The sequence below is a fragment of the Sparus aurata genome, chromosome 1 (assembly GCF_900880675.1).
Source record: "Sparus aurata chromosome 1, fSpaAur1.1, whole genome shotgun sequence".
NCBI lineage: Eukaryota > Metazoa > Chordata > Actinopteri > Spariformes > Sparidae > Sparus > Sparus aurata.
Window position 1 is genome coordinate 2,846,171 of NC_044187.1, and position 21,191 is coordinate 2,867,361.

Consider the following 21,191-nt stretch of genomic DNA (forward strand, 5'->3'; position numbering starts at 1 on the left):
ATTTGGGAAGTTAGCCGGGCGCTAAACCGGATGTTAGCCGGGTTAGTCGGCTGTCACCGGACTCCACCTCCAACGCTGGGTCCAGGTTTAACATCACGTCCTCAGCAGAACTCCAGTGGAGTAACTTTGCTTTACTGCGCTGGAGTTTCATTTGTATTTTCACGGTGTGATAATTGTCTCATCCTTGAACATTAATACAGTCCTCCTTCCCTCAGTTTGTTCATGGGAGCAGAATCGTGGCCCGGTTCTGTGTGACATGAGGAAGTAACATGAGGGGGAAGTTGTTTCCTGCTGCAGGAGAGGATGATGGGAGACGGGAAGCTGTTTCATGTTGCATGAGTGGAAGATTTCCCTTCTCAGTGTGATCGTGTGTTAAACATGCGACGCTGCAGCGCATGAATCCACCCAGGTGTTGTGTGTCTGCAGCTGGAGCTCGTCAGCAGAGACGCTGTTCAAATTCATGAGGCCGACCGGCTGGTCATCAGCATCAATCAATGCAAAGTGTCGTCTGTCTGAGTCACGACACGCTACAGAACAAACCAGACTCTGGATCAGCTGGACAGGAGCGACTGTATACAGTTTAAACCCACATGAACCGTGAGGACGATTATTCTGTGTGTGCAGCTCAGCACCGCCCTCAGTCAAACACACACAGAGATTCTGCTACGTTCTGGAGTCAGAACCTCACGTTGTTACTGACCAGAAACATCCTGAACACGACATACTGAGAGTATAAGTAAATCAGGCAGAAAATAGGATCTGTGTTGGTGCAGACGTCTCCACAGACTCGTGGTGCAAACATACGATATTTGACTCTGGAGTGAAAGTGTCAGACGACCTCAAGATTTTAGTGAAGTAAAAATACTTCCACCAGTCGGCGGGTCACGTGACTCTTGTTGTGTGATGTCAGTGCTCAGCAGGTTTCACACAAACAGCTGATTGTCCATCACTGTGTGTTTCATGCAGATGTGTCTTGAAACGAGAGTGATCCAGGTGACCATCATGACTTAAAACGCTGCTTTCTTTAATTGCATTTTAATTGTTGACCTGTTCAGAATCGACTGTTAATTTCAGGAAGACGTGTCTGAGGATGCCAGTGTTTGCTTTTCACCTTTTCAAAGTCAGAAAACCAGGGAGGAATTAATTACATGGAGATAAAATGTATTAAAAACTTGATTTATCAGCTGATGAATGAATAGATTAATGTGATATTTAGTGTTTTTTTGTGTTTTGGTGGCCATGAAATCAAGACAGGGAGCTCCGTTTTCATCAGAAAGATATTATTTAAACAACGTAAGAAAAAAACAGTCCAACAAACAGAGTGAAGATTAACAGAGAGACTCACACATATTTACACAGACAGACTCGATCTGAAACCAGAACACAAGCGACTTCATTCGACATAAAATCTAAACAAAACAAAAAAAATACAAGAACAAAGATTTTCCATCAGTTTTCATTTCCCGCTTCATTCTGGACGGATCAGTTCTGAGTGTTAACACACATGTAGTGATTTAGAAACACACGATTACTTGTTTCGTCCCAAAAAACACAAACTGGCTTTCTCTTTCCTTCTGTAATCAGCCCGAGCTGCTGACAGCGCCACATTAACCCTCTTTAGAATCTGCGGCTGCACAAGGCTTCGCTCAGAGCCACCTGTGTTCAATCAGCAGCCCGTTGTTGGGTTTGACGTTGCCATGACGACACCTGCAAATACACCTGACAGCTTTTTCACACACACTCTCACACACTCACACTCTCACACACACACACACACTCACACCAGCAGTCTCAGAAATCTTTAAAACAGGTCGTGAGTAAACAGACGAGAGGCCGCGGCGCTGACACCAAGGTGCCGAGAGCTCAGAGCGCTGCTGGTGTTTTACTTTGAAGTGTCCGATCGTCACTTCCTGTTAGGAGATCTGACGAAACCAAAAAAAAATAAAAAATCAGAGCGCTTTTCTGGCTCCCAGGTTCTGATTCTGGCTTTGAGAGTTCTGATTGGTTCAGTTTGTTTTTCCAGGACAACAACAGAATTATCAGAAATATTAAAGAAGTTCTGCTTCACCTGAGGAGAGCTGTGACACGCAGCATCCTCTGGACAGAAGGACTGCGGGGGCTGACTGATGTTTCAGTTAGATTACAAAGATTTCAAAACTTAAAGTAGGAAGATAAGATTTTAAGATTTTAGCTGACACAACCTGTGGTGAACATTTCTGCTTGAATCTGGAACAGATCATTTATCTGAAGGACGGTTCTGAGCTCAGTCTGAAGAAGCTACAACCCGTCCTGGAGGATTTCAGGTGATTTAGTCTCATTAAACTGACGTGTGCACATAAAAACAGCCGCCTGACCGCGACAGACAGGACGCCGCGTCTACTTCCTCTTCTTCAGAAAGGCCTTCGCCTCCTTCTGCAGTCTTTTGATGTCCTCCTTGCCGCTGTCGTCTGAGTCAGGAGGGGCGTAGTCTGAGTCATCGCCCGCGTCCCCGCTGTCGTCATCGATGAAGCTGTCCTCGTATTCGTCTTCGTCTTCGTCGTTAGCGGGGGTGTTTTTCTGAGCGGTACGTCTGGTGGAGGCTGTCGACAACAAACAGTGTTAACTGGTTTACATGCTGAGACGCTTCAAACATCACCAGCTCTGCAAGAAGTGACTCACCAAAACCATTTCACCTGGAGACACGGTGTTCTCATGTTTAGAGGACTTGTGTCTTGTGAAAGAAAACACTCATGTAGGTGTTTATTCAAGATCTGGACATTTATGCAAATGAGTGCATTATTAATCATGAGACTCATTTGCATATATACACGTAAAAATAAGAGAATAACATTTAAAAACACTTTTATGCATCATTTTCTAACAGCTCGTAGAAACGTTCAGAATAAAATATTCTTTTTCCATTGAAAACATAATTGTAATCATGAATTCATGATTTTTAACGGCGTTTGCATGATAATGTCAGTAATCCAGATGTTCGAGCTTCTTGTGTATCTTGTTCACAAGTTCATCTGGATCTTTTCAGCTGAGGGCAGCTGTGTTTTCTCTGAGTCTGAGGACGATTTATTAGCCAGAAGAGAGAAAAAACAACACAGTAAACAAAGTTAAAGACAGATTTGATCACTAGCTTCGCTCGCCCACGACAATCATTTAGTTTGAATCTCTGAACAACATAATCTGGTTAATGTAATAATCACATTTCTTCTCTTTAGTCATTTGTGTTTTCAGAGAATCAGTGTGGAATTAAATGAACTTGATGTCTTCTTCCTGTGTCGAGGCAGTTTGGTTTATAAAGTGACACGTACGGTGTCGTCTTCCCGTCAGCATGAGCGCCGCTCGAGTCGAGTCGACGAGCACAAAGCGCCAACTAAACGTCAGCCGGGACGTCGAAACGCACGTGTTGAAAGCGCCAACTAAACGTCAGCCGAGACGTCGAAACGCACGTGTTGAAAGCGCCAACTAAACGTCAGCCGAGACGTCGAAACGCACGTGTTGCAGGTGCGTCATAAAATGTTGGAGGGTGACGGTGCCGACGTCCCGAGGGGGCCCGAGATCACGTTACACAAGCTGCTGACGAAGAAATCAATAGTCCTGAACGAGTTTATGGATGGAGACAGGTGTGTGTGTGTGTGTGTGAGTGTGTGCTCCTCAGGTGGATGTAGGTCTGCTGGCTTTTAGAGACAGAATTTATTTTTATTCTTGCTTATCAATCATAATCAATAACATCATCCTGTAAGAACTATCAGGACGGACTGATGAAACCTGAAGCAGCAGACGGTTTCTCACACAGAACCATCCAGAAACTGTTTGGAAACTGTCGGACACTTTAAAAAACATAAACCTGGCAGCTGATTGGACGATCCATCAGTCCATCACAAGCTAACGTTAACCAATCAGATCATCAGTAGGAGAGAACGTCCACTGTCTTCTCCAGCTCGGACAGAACTGATGTGACAGCAGCTTCGCTAAAGTAACGTCCAGCAGCTTGACAGAATTTCAGAAGTGATTTAAGTCACAATGTTATTTTCACATGTGAATAATGTTCAGTAACTAAAACCCTTGTGGTTGTGTTAAATGTGTGTAATGGACCTGCGGTTTGGAGCTTTTCCTGCATCTTAAAGAAGTTTTGGTCTCCTGTCATCAAGACCACATATTTATTTTAGAACAGCATGATGTTTGTGGAGAGCAGAACCGCTTCACTGGTTCACAAACAGCTTTAAAGTATTAATTCAACATCAAGACAAATAAAAACTGCCCACCTGGTTTCTTTGTGTGTTTGAATTCTTTCCTGTGAAGAGGATTTTTCCTGCGAGGGGAGAAAAAGACGAGTTTAGTTACAAAACACAAAACAAGATTAAAGAACAAGTTTGATAAACAGTCATGCAGGAGACTATTATCAGTATTATAACACCCCAGAGAATCAGTCTGAAGCAGGACAAACAACTGAAGGTGGCAGCAGAGGGAATCTCACGGGGGTTATTCAAATCTAAAAGGTTCATCCTCTGAGCAGCAGGAACGTCACGAAAATCTACCTGCTGATCAGGAGAGACCTCGTGTGCAAGCCTGAGGATTTTGGTCACTACGATGATCAAAGTTCATCACCGTGAATATCCACAACAAACGTAGTGCCGCCATGAACGCTCTGAGTAAATGTTTCACCAATCTGCTCATCAGACGGGAGACGTCAAAGTCTTCGTTCTCTTGATGTTTTGTGATTTGAATTGTGAAAGAAAGCTCTTCGGTGTTTACCTGAGTATTGAACCACTGAACATCTTTAAAACTGTCCAGGTGTGTGTGCAGAGGTTTCATCTGATATCTGAGTGTTTGACTTTCTGTAACTGTGACTGATGAAGATTTGTGATGGTTAAAAAAAAGGACCATGAATATCCAGATAAAATAATAACTCCAGGAACATCCCACTGATCACTGACTGATTTAAAGTCTCCTGTGACGTGTGTTCATCCTGAGAACTCTCTTCACTACCAGAATAAATATTTCAGCTGTTAATGTTCTGCTTCAGGTCATCAGTTGTTGGTAATCATTTGGATTCCCATCATGCCGTTCTCTCTCTGGTGCCAATAATGGCCGTGCTGTGATGTCTGACCTGTAGCAGTCGGTGCCGTAGGGGCACTCGGGTCGGTCTGCCTCCTCTTCCTCCTCCTCCTCCTCGTCCTCGTCCTCGTAGTCGGTGTCACCCGGGTGACAGCACTCCTGGAAGTGGATCGGGTTCTTCCTGGAAACAACAAACATGGAGGTGATGAGAGTTCGTCAGGCTGCTGCTGCTCCATCACTACGTTCCCTGCATCTAAAGGTCCAAACCACAAGACCACAGGAGCCGGACCGGACTCAACTGTTCTTATAATCATAATAATAATAATAATAATAATGATAATAATATAGAATAATATCTTCTTACACTTAAATGAAGGGTGCTAATATCAGCAACTGAATAACAACATTTTGTGAAGAAACAGTTGGAAGATAAAAATGCTAAAATGTTTCACAGATCTGGATGTTAAAGAGACATTCTGGTAGACACACTTCTAGTGGACGCAGCTTTGACAGGTTCTGTTTCCCCATAGACTTCTGTTGCAGCTGAGGAGATCTACTGGACCGGATCCAGAACTTGTCCTAAGTATAAATCATTTACACACCAGATCTTACAGTACAGGACCAGGTTTAAACATACCTGAACTTACATTCACATGTTCTGATCTAAGTTTAAACTGCTCAGTATTTTAACATGTTGTGTCAGTTTGGGGGATTCAGAGGTGAAGAACTGTGTTGTGATGAACTTCTCCTCTCCAGAAAGAAACTTTAACTTTCCTGAAATGATCCTCGTCTTTAATTAGAGCGGTGATGTCTCTGCTGTGAGAAGCCCGATTCGAATTCACTTCATCTCATCTTTGTTGGAAAATGAGCCACATCAAAGGAGAAGCCCTCCAGCAGAACTTCACAGAACCTCCTTCATCATCCTCCAACTTTTCTTATTTAACTCTGAAGGAGTTCAGTCTGAGGTGAACGTACCTGTAGCAGTCCTTCCCGTACGGACACGGCGTTCTGAGTTGAGGTTTGGACGGAGCGGGTCTGGACGGGGAGCTGCCGTTCAACCCGACAGATTCCGCTGGTTTAGTGGTCTGTCGTCCGTTTTTCGCCTTCTTGTCCTCAGTCTCAGGTCGACGGGCTTCATGCGTCCGTGTCGAGGTGTCGGCGGCAGCTGTAGATGACTCTCCACCGCTTCTCTCCTCGTCCACCTCCATCGTCTCAGACTCGTCGCTGACATCACACCTGCTGGATTTACTCTGCAGCCGGACTGAGGGAACATCCTGGAGGTTAAATCAACAGAAACACAGAAAGGTCCACTTCAGTTTGATGAAGACACTCAGTGAGGTGGTTCTGACTTGTTCTGCTTGAAAAAGTAATTAAACTCTAACTGTTTTCATGATGGAGTGTCGAGGATAAATTCAGGAGTGAAGCTGCTGTCGTCTGATGAACAGTTATTATTCTTACAGCCATCTTCATGTATCCAAACACACAAACAAACAAACTACATCTAGTGCAACTTGCATCAAAGCTAAAGCAGCAGATTTATGAATTAATTTATCTGATCAGCTAAAAAAGAAAAGAGAAACGATGCTTCTGATCATCGAGAAAATGCTGAATATTGGATCTGATAATCTAGCAGGCAGGTATTCAGTTGACTCAGGTCTATAGATAATATATAATATATATATATAATATATGTACTATAATATATATGTAATATTGGTATCATTTACTTTTCCTCTCAAAGTGTATTTTAACATCTTTACTTTTACTCAAATATGAAGTACTTTTTCCAACACTGACCGTTTTAGATGGAGCTGCGTCTTCGTCATCACTGATCATCCTTCTCCTCTTCTTTGGCTTCTCCTCCTCCTTCTCCTCCTCCTCTCCTCCTCCTCCTCAGGTGAAGAGGTCTTGGTCTGTTTGCCGGCCGCTCGCTTGGTGCTCGTCGACGCTGCCGCCGGCCGTTTACTTCCCTTTACAGCAGACTGAACTGAAACAGGAAGAGAAGTATTTGATGTTTGAGTCCGATAACAATAAAATATAAAACAGGTTAATATAGATAGTTCACAGAAACACGAGCACGACAAGGATTCTTCAAGGACTCGTGTGTGGGAGTCTTTTATGTCATCAGGAGGAGGAGAGGAGGACTTTATATCATCAGGAGGAGGAGAGGAGGACTTATATCATCAGGAGGAGAGGAGGACTTTATATCATCAGGAGGAGGAGAGGAGGACTTTATATCATCAGGAGGAGGAGAGGAGGACTTTATATCATCAGGAGGAGGAGAGGAGGACTTTATATCATCAGGAGGAGGAGAGGAGGACTTTATATCATCAGGAGGAGGAGAGGAGGACTTTATATCATCAGGAGGAGGAGAGGAGGACTTTATATGATCAGGAGGAGAGGAGGACTTTATATCAGGAGGAGGAGAGGAGGGCTTTATATCATCAGGAGGAGGAGAGGAGGACTTTATATGATCAGGAGGAGGAGAGGAGGACTTTATATGATCAGGAGGAGAGGAGGACTTTATATCAGGAGGAGGAGAGGAGGACTTTATATCATCAGGAGGAGGAGAGGAGGACTTTATATCATCGGGAGGAGGAGAGGAGGACTTTATATCATCAGGAGGAGGAGAGGAGGACTTTATATCATCAGGAGGAGGAGAGGAGGACTTTATATCATCAGGAGGAGGAGAGGAGGACTTTATATCCTCAGGAGGAGGAGAGGAGGACTTTATATCATCAGGAGGAGGAGAGGAGGACTTTATATCATCAGGAGGAGGAGAGGAAGACTTTATATCATCGGGAGGAGGAGAGGAGGACTTTATATCCTCAGGAGGAGGAGAGGAGGACTTTATATCATCAGGAGGAGGAGAGGAGGACTTTATATCATCAGGAGGAGGAGAGGATGACTTTATATCATCAGGAGGAGAGGAGGACTTTATATCATCAGGAGGAGGAGAGGATGACTTTATATCATCAGGAGGAGAGGAGGACTTTATATCATCAGGAGGAGGAGAGGAGGACTTTATATCATCAGGAGGAGGAGAGGAGGACTTTATATCATCGGGAGGAGGAGAGGAGGACTTTATATCATCAGGAGGAGGAGAGGAGGACTTTATATCATCAGGAGGAGGAGAGGAGGACTTTATATCATCAGGAGGAGGAGAGGAGGACTTTATATCCTCAGGAGGAGGAGAGGAGGACTTTATATCATCAGGAGGAGGAGAGGAGGACTTTATATCATCAGGAGGAGGAGAGGAAGACTTTATATCATCGGGAGGAGGAGAGGAGGACTTTATATCCTCAGGAGGAGGAGAGGAGGACTTTATATCATCAGGAGGAGGAGAGGAGGACTTTATATCATCAGGAGGAGGAGAGGATGACTTTATATCATCGGGAGGAGGAGAGGAGGACTTTATATCCTCAGGAGGAGGAGAGGAGGACTTTATATCATCAGGAGGAGGAGAGGAGGACTTTATATCATCGGGAGGAGGAGAGGAGGACTTTATATCATCAGGAGGAGAGGAGGACTTTATATCATCAGGAGGAGGAGAGGAGGACTTTATATCATCAGGAGGAGGAGAGGAGGACTTTATATCATCAGGAGGAGGAGAGGAGGACTTTATATCATCAGGAGGAGGAGAGGAGGACTTTATATGATCAGGAGGAGGAGAGGAGGACTTTATATCATCAGGAGGAGAGGAGGACTTTATATCAGGAGGAGGAGAGGAGGACTTTATATCATCAGGAGGAGGAGAGGAGGACTTTATATCATCAGGAGGAGGAGAGGAGGACTTTATATCATCAGGAGGAGGAGAGGAAGACTTTATATCATCAGGAGGAGGAGAGGAGGGCTTTATATCATCAGGAGGAGGAGAGGAGGACTTTATATCCTCAGGAGGAGGAGAGGAGGACTTTATATCATCAGGAGGAGGAGAGGAGGACTTTATATCATCAGGAGGAGGAGAGGAAGACTTTATATCATCAGGAGGAGGAGAGGAGGACTTATATCCTCAGGAGGAGGAGAGGAGGACTTTATATCCTCAGGAGGAGGAGAGGAGGACTTTATATCCTCGGGAGGAGGAGAGGAGGACTTTATATCATCAGGAGGAGAGGAGGACTTTATATCATCAGGAGGAGGAGAGGAGGACTTTATATCATCAGGAGGAGGAGAGGAGGACTTTATATCATCAGGAGGAGAGGAGGACTTTATATCATCAGGAGGAGGAGAGGAGGACTTTATATCATCAGGAGGAGGAGAGGAGGACTTTATATCATCAGGAGGAGGAGAGGAGGACTTTATATCATCAGGAGGAGAGGAGGACTTTATATCATCAGGAGGAGGAGAGGAGGACTTTATATCATCAGGAGGAAGAGAGTTTAAAGCACCAGAATCAGTTCATCATGTGTTATGTTCCAGTCTTGTGTCGTTCTTTAGGTCTAGACTGGTTCCTTCTCCTGAGAGTGGCATCACAGAGATCACAGCCTCAGTTTCTCTTTAGGAAACTGGAACTTTTCCATCAGTCCACTCTGCCCAGTTAAACTCAGCTCTAATGTGAGAGGATGGAAGCAGTGATACAGTCAGAACCAGCAGAACAGAGCCGTCTGCTTTCCTTCAGAGCAAATATTAGACAGCAGCAGCAGTCTGTGGATCAGCAGCTGTTTAAATCTGCAGTGACACACACACACATCATCTACTGTAATAATCAACGGACATCCTGACACACTGAGAAACACTGACGGCAGTGAATCTATTCAACCTATTGAATACTGAAGCTCTCAGACCGGGTCAGTCGGGTTCAGTCGCTGTTTAAAGTCAACAAACATCTGCAGTGTCACCTGAGAACAGACTCGTTCCTCCACCAGACACTTGGTGGATTAGTGCTGCGAGGACGCCTGCTTTAGAAACAGTCTCATATCAGCACCACAGATAATTCTGTCCTTCTGTTACAAAGAGTCGTCTTGGCAACATCTTTAGCAGCTTTTAAATCTTCTCTTAAAAGGTTCTTTTATAGGGAGACACTCATGACTTTGGTGTTGTGATGTAAAGACAGATCAGATTCAGGTTAAAATGTGAACAGACTGATGAAAACACAATAAATCCACATCTGCTGCACTGAAGTCCAGTTGGACAAACATGAACATGGCACCTTTCGGGCTGGAGGAGGAACCTCGTGGAGCTGCGACAGCCGCCGTCATCCAGGCGGGTAAAACTCTTCTCTTTGGTGCAGGCGGCGTGACGTCACTCCGGTGATGCCCCGCCTCTTTTGGTTGTGCAGAGTTTCCCTACAGGAGACAGAGCAGCCTCTTCAGTGTCCCGTCAGTGGGCATGATGTCAGAGTTTTAAACTTCAACACAACATCAGTGTAAAAAACAAACATTTGGTAACAGTCCTATAGAAAGATAAATGTTTCCATCTTGTCATCAACAGCCTGCAGAAACATCACTGAAGACAAACCGACACTTTCAAAATAATGTTGATATCTGAGCAGTCACAAGTTGAAAATCTGATTGTAGACCAGTTTTATGATAGACGTGGTTCTTTTGGTGGACTTAAACATGTGGTATCAAAAAAACTGACACTGATTTCAATTGGACCCGAATGCTTCAAAGTTTTAAAGCTTCATTGTTGACATTTGAATTCTTTTTTTTGGTAGAGGGGGGAGATGCTGACAGCAACGACTGATTCAGACTGAGAAATGGAGTCTCCTCCCTCTCAGCCTTTAATAAGTCAAGTTACCAGTGCAACAACATGGCAGTAGCTCCATTATTAGCGCCACAGGAACATGCAGCACGTTCCTGGAAATATTTCACAATAAAAGCCTGGTTAAGAAGTGAAGCAGTTTCTGTCCACCTAGATGTTGGAGGGCTTTGAATTTAAATTTGAAAATAAAAGTTTGTATTAATAGCGTAATCATGAAAGTGTCATTTAGACCTGGATACAGCAGCTTCACTCCGCCTTACGACCAGTTTCACCTCAGTGGCCACTCGCAGCATTGCAGTGAGAAATTGGAGGTTTTATATTTGTGAAACTTTCCTCAAGTCAGAAAAAATGGGTTCAAAAATCTTGGGGGCAGTGCCAGCAGGAGAATCTACTCCATATTCAGCTGGAAACCTTTCAGGTATGTGCCAGGTGAGCAATTCTCATTGAACTGAATCGGCACCATCTTTAATTTCAGTAATTTAAGTTCTACTAAAAATCTATGAGTGTAAAGCAGCAACTTTAACAGTGAAGCAAGAGTGTATCAGATTAAGAGTCTGCGCTAAAATATGAGTAATTATACAAGTAAATATTCAATGTTTAACAGTGAAAAAGGGATGCTGAAGGGAAAGATATCGCACAAGGGATAATCCAAAATGTCTGATGGTCAACACAAGCTCCGCCTCTACCTCCAAAGACATCGTCACGATAGGACGACCAGCTCACGGGTCAGATCGGTGCTGAAAAGATTCTGTTGTGAGTTTTTAAACCTTGTTTAAAGTTCTGTCAGGACTGTCGGCCTCCTCCTGCTTCGACACAGCTGCTGGTGTGGCCTCCTCATGAGGGGGAGTCTGTCCACGGTCCAGTCCAGCAGGAGAGGGTGGGTCCACTTCAGGCTTGGGAGAAACTGGAAGCTCTTCTTCTTCTTCAAACATCTGACTGTTTCTACAAGAGTTGGTATTTGACACAATGACAGTGAGCCTCGACGATTAGTGGAGAATTTTCTTAGAAGACATGATTATGAGAAAAGTGTCAGAGATCCAAAACTTGTGAAAGTTTATCGCTGCTGCTCTGATGCAGGTTGGAGTTTTCAGCATGAATTTTACATGAGCGTCGGCTGGTTTGAACAGTGGCAGCATTACTCGAGAGTCCTCTCCTGTCTGTTTGATCTGAACTTCAAACACAGAGCTCGCATCAGAACAACAGCGGAGCGGAAACTCAGATAAAAGATAAGCAAACCCAGAGACCACGTAAAACAACCTTCTCCCCCGGTTCTGTCTTTAATTGCGTTAACAGATAACACTCAACCCCACGCTGTCTGCTTTGTAGAGATAAAAGATAGAGTTTAATTAAACGGTGGAGAGCAGCCTCTTCTGTTTATCTAATTATTCAGAGTCGTCTGGTGCTGGATGATGGATTCATAGATTCATGTCTTGCTCTTGACACATTATCAACATGAAAAGGAGCAATTTTCTTGACGTCTAAGTACCTGGGAGTGCCGTCTTCTCCGCCCACGGCCACCACCTTGTAGACAAACTGCCCCGGCAGCAGAGAGAACAAATCTCCATGATGAAGAGGACACCAGGAATCTTTCTGCAGAGGTCGAGGGTCGTCGGCCGGAGACGACTGAAAAAAGCACGGGTTCAGGTGTGTCTGAGGAGATAAATCAACACAGAGGAAAAACAGTTAACTCCAGTTTGGCTTTCATTTTTCTGTGATGATGTTTTTAGTTCACTCTCACTGTGATCCAAGTTTGCAGCCCATGCAGTCTGCCGTCAGGTAATAAGACCAATTAGCTCCACTGCTAACTGAGCTATCTTGGTAACAGCAGCTAGTCGCTACAGCAGAGAGTACACTGAGCAGAAGTTAGCGGTTATGCTGCCTTCTATAGTTTTGGAGCCACCTTCAAATTCTCACCATGTCTTGCTGCTTCTTCTGCTGCGCAGGTTGTTGCTACCAGAACACAACAGAACCTTTCTCAGGCCCAATCAAGATGCTTCCCTATTGGCTGATATGTTCCAATATGAAAACTATATTCTTTATGGAGATCTGAATACAGATAAAGTTGATTGTGGCGGTTTATAATCATCAAATTTGAGGTACGTTTTACTGTTACAGCAAATTGATTAACTCTAACCCCACTGACAATAAGTTTATCCTGTGAAAGTCTTTCAAAACCATGTTTGGGTCGCGTTCTAGTCAGTACCCTTAAGAGTTTTTGTTAAATGTTGCTTGGAGCTCTTTTGTTTGGCAGCTTGTGGTTTGTTTTCTTTATTTCCATGTATTTTTCCATTCATAGTTTATATCTTTATTCGACCACTGACCGCTGATGTATTTCACGTCTCTTTGTAAGTTCTTACATCCACAAATATGTGAGTACAACTCTCAACAAGAAAACCACTGTGATGGAAAACAATATGAAACCTAGAAACACGCAGAGCTTCAGAGTAGATGTTGTTTGTCTTTATATTGCAGCACTGCTTCAGTCTGACAGACTTCAGGGAGGTTTGTGAGACTCCTCTCACAGCGTGAAACACACTGAACCTGCAGGATCGCTGTATTCACACAGCGGGTCGGGCTGTTAGATCATTTCCCTCTGATCAGGTTCTCCTCCAAACCACCTCTGTTAAATGGGTCGGGGATGATTTTTCATCAGGAGTAATCGTCCGGAGTCTGGTGTGATTTTCGATGCCGCTCGCAGCCCTGCGGCGAGAAGCTGACAGAAAACTGGACAGATTTGTATTTTCTCTGTTTTATGACGCAGGTACGAAGGTTAACAGGTCGATGTTGGTCCAGAGCCTCGGGCTCTGTGGAGACAATCTGTTTGAGGTTGTTTCCAGTGTGACACCACATCACCACATCATCGTTAAACCAATGGATGAAGCGTTCGTTATTTTTCTGCTTTGAAAAGCAATCATGCACAAACAGCCCTTCAAGTCAATTGAGCACAAATGGTAATTAAGTGAGGTCAGTGTGATTTATGTCTTTAACAGTGTAATCGTTCTCACAGACCTCCATCTGACCTCTGCTGCTGAGCCTCCCCTCAGGACGAATACAGATCTGCGTAATGACTGTATTTATTGTGAAAGGTCACGACTGTTTGACAGCACAGAAACTAAATGAACACCTTTCACAGATCAATGACAGCCATTGATCCAGTTTCTCTTGATGTCAATAGAGTGGTGTAGTCTGTAGCTGGAAACCAGTTAGCATGTTAGCATGTCCGTTGACGTGTTCTCAGTTAAAATGTGTGAAATAAGGTTTGTGGTTACAGGCTGAACATATCAAATCATCACAGTTTAATCCTGAAGCTCTTCATGTGTTAACAACAGTTAGCGGTTGCTAACGAGTGTCTGAATGAGACTACAGAGGTTGTCGGGGACATTAAACGTCCTCACAGCGAACACGGAGACTCATCTACTCACTAGTCCGTCTTTACAGGCCACTTTAGTTACACACTGTTCTAACTCTGACTTTACAACTTGTACATTGATCAGTTTAGAGAAAACCTGGATAGTAACTGTGCAGTAAGACTCTTAGTGGTGGAGACGTTTCAGTCATGTGACCGTGATGTCGTCTGTTTGTAGCCTAGCATTAGCTTCTTACTGCTACACAGTTAATTTAGCTTCACACATCACAGAGTGGAGTTCATCTGTGGAGATTATCTGGATCAACAGAACCTGGACGGGTCAGAACCCAGTTCAGTGATCCCACAGAGGAACCAGAGAGATGCTAACTGCAGCTAGCTACAAAAACACGCCATCACTCTATGCTGCAGCGTTTTGTTTTAAAAACCAAAAGTTTCGACAGTAAATGCAAATTTGCTAAAAAGGTTTGTGTGACTCGTCTTAATTAGACTTTGCAGATTTACTTAAACTGGTAATAGACATAAATATTGATGTCACAATGTAATACAGAATAACGGCACTGCCTGTGTTTTAATTGGTTCCAGATAAACGTCACCTCCACCTGCTGTTCTGTCCGTCACCGGCCTCTAAACTCCGACGGCTGATGTGTGATTCAATCCGACTGCCATCATTTAATTCTGCTCCCACGTCTCCATCAGAGAATCAATTAATGAATCACTCAGGTTTTGTCCCGGTGCTGTTGGTGGCTGTCAAGTGTAAACCTGGGTTGTAATCAGCCTCTGCAGACTGTTTGCAGTTTGTCTCAGTGGAGATTCACAATCGGAAATTTGATCAGAAGAAAATTAATTGGAAGTTGGTCGAACAAAAGAGGCGATCTGAAGACGTCACTCTGAGCTCCAGGACACGCTGATGAATATTTTTCACGATTTGTTTGACATTTCCATCAGATCCATCAGATCCACACCTGCTACTCTGCGCGGGCTGTCAAAGAATATCAAGCAGGCTGTCAGGAATATTAACTTCATAATGTTTGTTGCAAATCTGAGTCAAAGATGTTAAAATCAGGTTTATTCCAGCTCAAGAAAATCTCAAAATGACTGGAGGATTTACAAAAAGTCTTACATGCTTGTATCTATTCTCTGCTGGATTATTGTCATATATTGTACTCGAGTATCAGCAACAGACTGCAGATGTTTTAAACCAGAAGAGTTACAGATTCCAGATTTAAAAGCTGACAGTGAGTTTTGGAAACAGCAGATGTCGGGTGTGGATGTGTAAATCTGTCTGTACCGGTTTGAGTCGCAGCTGTCCGTCCAGGTTCTCCAGCAGCCCGTGATGTCGGGACACTCTCTTATCACTGACCTGAGACAAGACAAAACAGAAGAAGGGCTTCAGGACAAAATATACATGTCGCTCTTTTCTTTGTTGCTCAAATTCAGATCACTATCTTGACACCCACAGATCAGATTCCCATGAAGTTTGCTGTGGACATACACAGACTCATTTCCTCTTGTGCCTCAGTTGTTCCAACTTTACCAGCATTTTTTCCATCACAGGATCACAGAAGGATCTAAAAAACAGAGGTTACTAAATAATGGATGGTGGACGATGATGTTCGCTGTGGATATTCTCGGTCCCCTAAAAACTAATTCTGGGGATGAGTTTCCTGGAGTCATAAACTATAACAGGTCAAACTGCACAGATCACCTGGATTTTCATATTGTTCATTTCCAGCCGATTTGTTTTGTGTCTGGTTTAAAACAGATAAATAAACGATTTATTTTAGCTGAACACAACAAACTCTGTACACATTTTACAACCCTCCAGTCGGGCTGCCTGCATGTTATCAGTGTGACAGCGTCCTCCAGTGGTTCAGTGGAGGAGCTGCAGCTCAGTTAACACTCAGACGTTCCTCAGGTTTATCTGGAGGAGCTCGTCTTTAATGGATGTATATGTGACGTGCATAACACAACAATCATGAGATATTATAGAGATTATTCCTGATGTATCAGTGCAACAGATTACAGATTGATAATCAGATATAATAATCAAGACGCTCCTATCGTCTCACATTTCTTCTGATGTGGCTGTTTCTGCACAGTGTGAACGGATAAACGTCCAGGGACTTCTGACGTCTCAACACATATGACGGCAAACACTCGTGACAAAGACACGTAACCGAGGCAGAATATTTTACAATATAAGAATAAACTTTAATATCCAGAAAGACGCCAGTGCACTGCAGCAGGTCACTTCTTGGAGATCCAATGACAAGCATCTTTGTCTTTATTATAATCTGTTTGTTTTGTTTTTTTTTAAATTGGGGCATTCAAGACAACACACAGAACTGAAGTCACGGCCCTGCCACTGGACCACATGGATATTAAGGACACAATAATTCTTGTGCAGTATTCAACAGGAACAGAAGAATACCAGGTTGAATTGTGTCATGAATCACACGTATGATGTTTGTCACTTAAATAAAATTAGTTTTCAAGTAAAGAAAGTTTGTTATAAATAATGTAAATGATCATTTTGTGTTAAAGCGCTCAGTGAACTACATGGTCTCACTCAACACACGCCATCAACACCAGTTGGTGTTGATGGCGTGTGTTGAGTGAGACCATGTAGTTCACTGAGAAAAGATACATAAAAACACTAATATCGATACCAATATATCTGATATCACCTGATAATATCAGTCGACTGATATATCGGTCTGATTCTAATTTACAACTTATCTAGTGTAGTAAATAATTAAGAGTTCTGCTTGTATTAAACTAAACTGAATGAGGAGGACTCACTCCCAGCAGGGGGCCCCGGCCCAGCACCGTCTCCCCCGGCGGCAGGTGGATCGGATCCCCGCCGTCCACCGGGACGAGGTCGAACCCGGACATCTGCTCAGAATGCGGGACTGGAGGGAGCCTCACACCGGGACACTGGAAGACAACACATCACGACATATTCGGCTCAGTGAGGATTATTAGATATATTAAATGATGTCCGGACTGAAGTTATGTTGTGTTTGATTCAGTTGTGTGAGGGCAGCAGTTAGCTAGTCTGCTTTAAACAGAAACCAAAGTTCAGCTAAGACCTTAAAACATATAGTTTTATATCTATGGTCACAACGAGTCCTGAGGAAGTTAACTTTAACTCTGCTCACCTGCTGTTGTGCTGAACTGGACCAGTTTTTGTCTCCCAGGTGAGAAACTCTGACCGACGGGACGCAGAACAACTCTGTCAGCCACACGATTCAAAACTTCCGGGTTGCAGAGGAGCATGCGCAGTGTACATCTGGCGCTGCTCGATAGACTTCCGCCCACACATTCACCGAATTCCATCTTGAATTTTCTCAATTTAAAATGTTCGTGTTTATCGTGATTATTTGTACCTCTAGAAAAAAAATCTCGAGATGGTTTGTTAATAAGAAGACACCACTCTTTAATTCGGCACAGGTGAAATACACAATGCGCGACTCCATTTGATCAAAATGCTAAAAAAAAAATTGAAGTTTTTGATGTGGTTCACCGTTATCACCTCGCTTGTAGACTATTATTGTGTGGATATTTAAACCATTCGCCGAACTGAAAGGCACCGCAAATTATCCAGAAATATACATTTCATAAGGTTAGCACATTTATCTGTAACAGACTAGTGAGACGGGACTTTTAGCGAAATGTCCGACGGAGAAACTGAAACACTACAAATGGAATGTTTTGTTTTGACTGGGGAATGGGCGTGGGACCCTTGTACGCATGCGCACGTTCTGAAAACACGATGACGAGTGTCTGTGTGTCAACAGCCGTTGAGACATTTAAACAGTCAGCTGTCAGAAAGACACAAGTCACCACTGCCGGTAAGAAACACGCCATTTAAACCACATAACATCGTCTTTATTCTTACATACACCGGCAGACATTTTCCACCCGCTTCCTCCTGTGTTTTAAAAAAGGTATTTGGACTGAAAATTGCGAAATGGCCGCAGGGTGCCTCAGTCGATGTTAGCTAGCTAGCTAGCCGAGTAGCTGCTAGCCGGGCGGAGGAGAGACTCGTGCAGCTGAGCGTGACTGTAGAAATCTGTTGTTTTTACTGTCAGAGTCACAGTTTGGAGCAAAAAGTGAAGATTCTGTTCATCTACAGACTCCACAGGAAAACAAACAATACGAATATTAAGTGATTGTGGTGGTTTTGTGCTTCATGATGGCGTATAAATAAAAAGTGGAAGTGTCAGTGTGACACTTCATGTTGTAGATAAAGTAATGAGACACCAGACATTCAGACTTGTGAGGGAAACATGAAATACAGGATGTCTGAGAGAGATATGGCTTCAGTAACTGTCATTATCAGCTCTGATACAAGATTATTTAATGATATCTGCAAAATTATTATACATCTTTTAATTATATTTGACTTGAGTGAGGAACAACTGTCTCGTGTGCCTGTTAAGAGTTTGTTGGATTAATACACAGATAGACATGAACAACGAGGGTCAGTGTGACAAATATAGTGTGTTGTTGCTGGGTAACTTACAGGGTGTTTTACAGTTAAGGTGCTTTTGTAACTGAGCAGAAGGCCAGATCACAACAAACCATCGCTGTGATGGCAGGAAAACATATCAGAAAGAAATATATTCTGCAAAAAAGCAGAAAAAATTCAATCAAAACACTCTCATATTGGTGAAAATGTACAGTTTGCTTCTCTGCAAAATACAAAATATGAGACTTTTCATTTAGAAATGTTTTAAAATCATTTACAGCACTTCTTATATTGATTTATTTTAATTCTTACCCAATATTAGCCACAGAAAAACTGAAACAATGATCTGCAGTTTGTTTCACTTTCTCTTTGCTCTGAATCCTTCTGTTAGCAGGCTGTGTCCAACTGTTGGAGTTATTATGCAGCATGACTTCACGAGGACCTCGCCCGTGTTTCTCCTCTGTGGAAGACGACCCACCCTGATTTCCAGCCGTGACAGAACCCCTCAGAACTTTGCAGAGGCGCTGCCGCCAGAGATGAGCGTGAAGATCTTCAGCGAGCTGGATGCAGAGAGTCTGTGCAGCGCCTCGCGGACCTGCAAGCTGTGGCATCACATCATCGAAGAGAACGAGCAGCTGTGGAGGAGGCAGTGTCTGCCCGTCAGAGCCGTCTGTCAGAGGGAGGTCGACAGCGACAGAGGAGACGGCCTGTCCTGGAAGGTGGGTCGACGCATCGGCAGGAAAACAGAGGAGAAGAGGGAAGCTGTTAGAGCGGGGCTGTAAATATAAGATATATATCGTCAACATGATATTAGATTATATGCTGTCTTAGATTAAATAAATCTAGATAAATCTTGTCTTTTCCTGGTTTAACAGGCTGTGTTACAGTAATTTTATTCTCCAATACTTACCTTTACTCACTGGTCATTATATCCACATCACTGATAATTACAGTGAAAGAACCGTCAGTCATCTCAACAGAATTGTAACAACATTAATCTCGTCCAGTCCTAACATGAATGAAGTGCCTCTGAGGAGATTTTCAAAATATCAAAGTATCTATTGTACATCACAGTATAGCTTTAAAACATGGTGGTATTATTTTAAGGTCACATCATTCAGCCCCAGGAGTTAAACCAACACAAAAAGCTCATACAAATCTATGAAAATACAGGAAAACAGTAAGAACATACGATGAAAATACATACTCTAAACACAGTGTAATACAAATGTAGAGTATCCGTGTAATATATTTTGTGCAGATACCTGCACCAAGGTATTATGGCCCGGTGAAACTGCTTCACCGTGATTTAAACTCACCAGATCTGCATCAGATTGATACCAGCCACGTAAATACGCCTGATTTTCCTGAGAAATGAATGAAAACCTCACAACCTTAAAGAAAGTGTATGCATGTACTTGACTGGGCTCTATTCTGGGCTGAGACACATCAACTGTCCATGTTTAGTAGAAACCTGTTCAGTAGTTTTTGTGACAAACCAACAAGCAGAACCTCCCTGGCAAAAGGAAATTATTAATCCAGCTTCCAACGACCCGTCACCAACAGCTGGACTGAAGCTGAAGGTACTTTGTCGTCACTTTGTCGAGACAGAATACGTGATCGTGCTGTTTCCAGGTGATGTCACACTGTCAGGTGTTCTGTTGAGGATGTTGACCTGCACGGACACACTGAAGCTTCAGATGAGCTCAGAGGCGATTAAGAGATTTTAGAGGTTAAAGGTCTGAGGTGTTAGACGGGACGCGTAGAGGCTGTTGGACTGACTGAGAAGACGGTTTAAGGTGCTTTAATACTTCTGCTGTGTTTGCTGCGTGCAGGTCACCCTGGTGAGGAACTACACTCGCAGCCGGCTGAAGAGAGACTGGCTGAGAGGACGTTACAGCCACGTGAGGTCAGCGGACGAGCTGATCGGCAGGAAGATGACGCCGCTGGACGTCGAGACGTGGGGAGAGATCCTGCAGGCCGAGCTGGACAGATGACTGACTGATGGCAATGTTTGCTGCCACATACAGGACTTTACTTAAAGCACCTCGATCACCTCAGAGTGTTTGATTTTTAACTCTAATATATCTTTTATAATTGTGTTTTTTATACCAATACACACAAACAATTGTACAGACATTTTTTTGTATTGCTTTTTTTAAGAAAAAAAGAACCATGGAGAACCAGAAATGAAACAAATGACGATGATTAATGGCTGAAATTAATCGTGATGTAAATATGGCTGAGATGCAATAAACCATGTTGTGTTGAAGAGTGTAAGGCGGTCTCACAGGATTATGGATGAAATATCCACAGATGCTGGAGTGTTCGATTACATTCAGGGCTGTAACAAGTGTTCAAAACTCATTCCTGAAGTATGTCTCCCATATGAATAGTAGTTGAGTAAAAGTCTTAAAGTATCTGATATTAAATGTTCTCTCAGAAGTAATGTTGTAGCAATAAACGCATTTAAGTGTTTACAGTTAAAGTAAATTATTATTATCAGATCTGATCTTTAACTGAAGGTCAGGATCAATAAAAGATAATATTAATAATAACTAAAGGGAGCATCATGTATACTTAGAGAAAAAAATCAAG

The 21,191-nt window shown here is 43.2% G+C and overlaps 2 protein-coding genes across 3 annotated transcripts; one reads left to right on the forward strand and one right to left on the reverse strand.

The window, feature by feature from the left end:
- Nucleotides 1–1,263: 1,263 nt before the first annotated feature.
- On the reverse strand, nt 1,264–17,784 carry aplf (aprataxin and PNKP like factor). Its single transcript, XM_030425575.1, has 11 exons — nt 17,281–17,784; nt 16,922–17,056; nt 15,408–15,479; nt 12,239–12,402; nt 11,520–11,694; nt 10,199–10,334; nt 6,888–7,036; nt 6,025–6,323; nt 5,102–5,230; nt 4,257–4,303; nt 1,264–2,579 (listed from the first exon to the last, which is right to left on the reverse strand). Exons 2-11 carry the CDS (start codon nt 17,012–17,014, stop codon nt 2,377–2,379), a joined length of 1,467 nt encoding a protein of 488 aa, XP_030281435.1. The 5' UTR covers nt 17,015–17,056; nt 17,281–17,784; the 3' UTR covers nt 1,264–2,376.
- A 68-nt stretch (nt 17,785–17,852) lies between these two features.
- fbxo48 (F-box protein 48) lies at nt 17,853–20,873 on the forward strand. Of its 2 annotated transcripts, none has more exons than XM_030411702.1 (3): nt 17,853–17,973; nt 18,985–19,312; nt 20,429–20,873. In XM_030411702.1, the coding sequence occupies exons 2-3, from the start codon at nt 19,013–19,015 to the stop codon at nt 20,588–20,590; spliced, it is 462 nt and encodes a 153-aa protein (XP_030267562.1). In that variant the 5' UTR covers nt 17,853–17,973; nt 18,985–19,012; the 3' UTR covers nt 20,591–20,873. The 2 variants fall into 2 exon arrangements, with proteins under 2 accessions (XP_030267562.1, XP_030267572.1); XM_030411712.1 differs by having other exon boundaries at nt 17,860–17,973; nt 18,988–19,312.
- The last annotated feature ends 318 nt before the right edge of the window (nt 20,874–21,191 follow it).

Bases quoted from the DNA above. Each gene is read 5' to 3' on its own strand.
- aplf (XM_030425575.1), bottom strand. From the start codon at position 17,014: ATGTCCGGGTTCGACCTCGTCCCGGTGGACGGCGGGGATCCGATCCAC. The intron at 10,335-11,519 runs GTTTAAAAACTC...TGTCTCCTGTAG, and splicing joins CTGACAGAACTTTAAACAAG to GGAAACTCTGCACAACCAAA. The intron at 7,037-10,198 runs GTGCCATGTTCA...TTCCTGTTTCAG, and splicing joins TTCCTCCTCCAGCCCGAAAG to TTCAGTCTGCTGTAAAGGGA.
- fbxo48 (XM_030411702.1), top strand. From the start codon at position 19,013: ATGCAGCATGACTTCACGAGGACCTCGCCCGTGTTTCTCCTCTGTGGA. The intron at 19,313-20,428 runs GTGGGTCGACGC...TGCTGCGTGCAG, and splicing joins GAGACGGCCTGTCCTGGAAG to GTCACCCTGGTGAGGAACTA.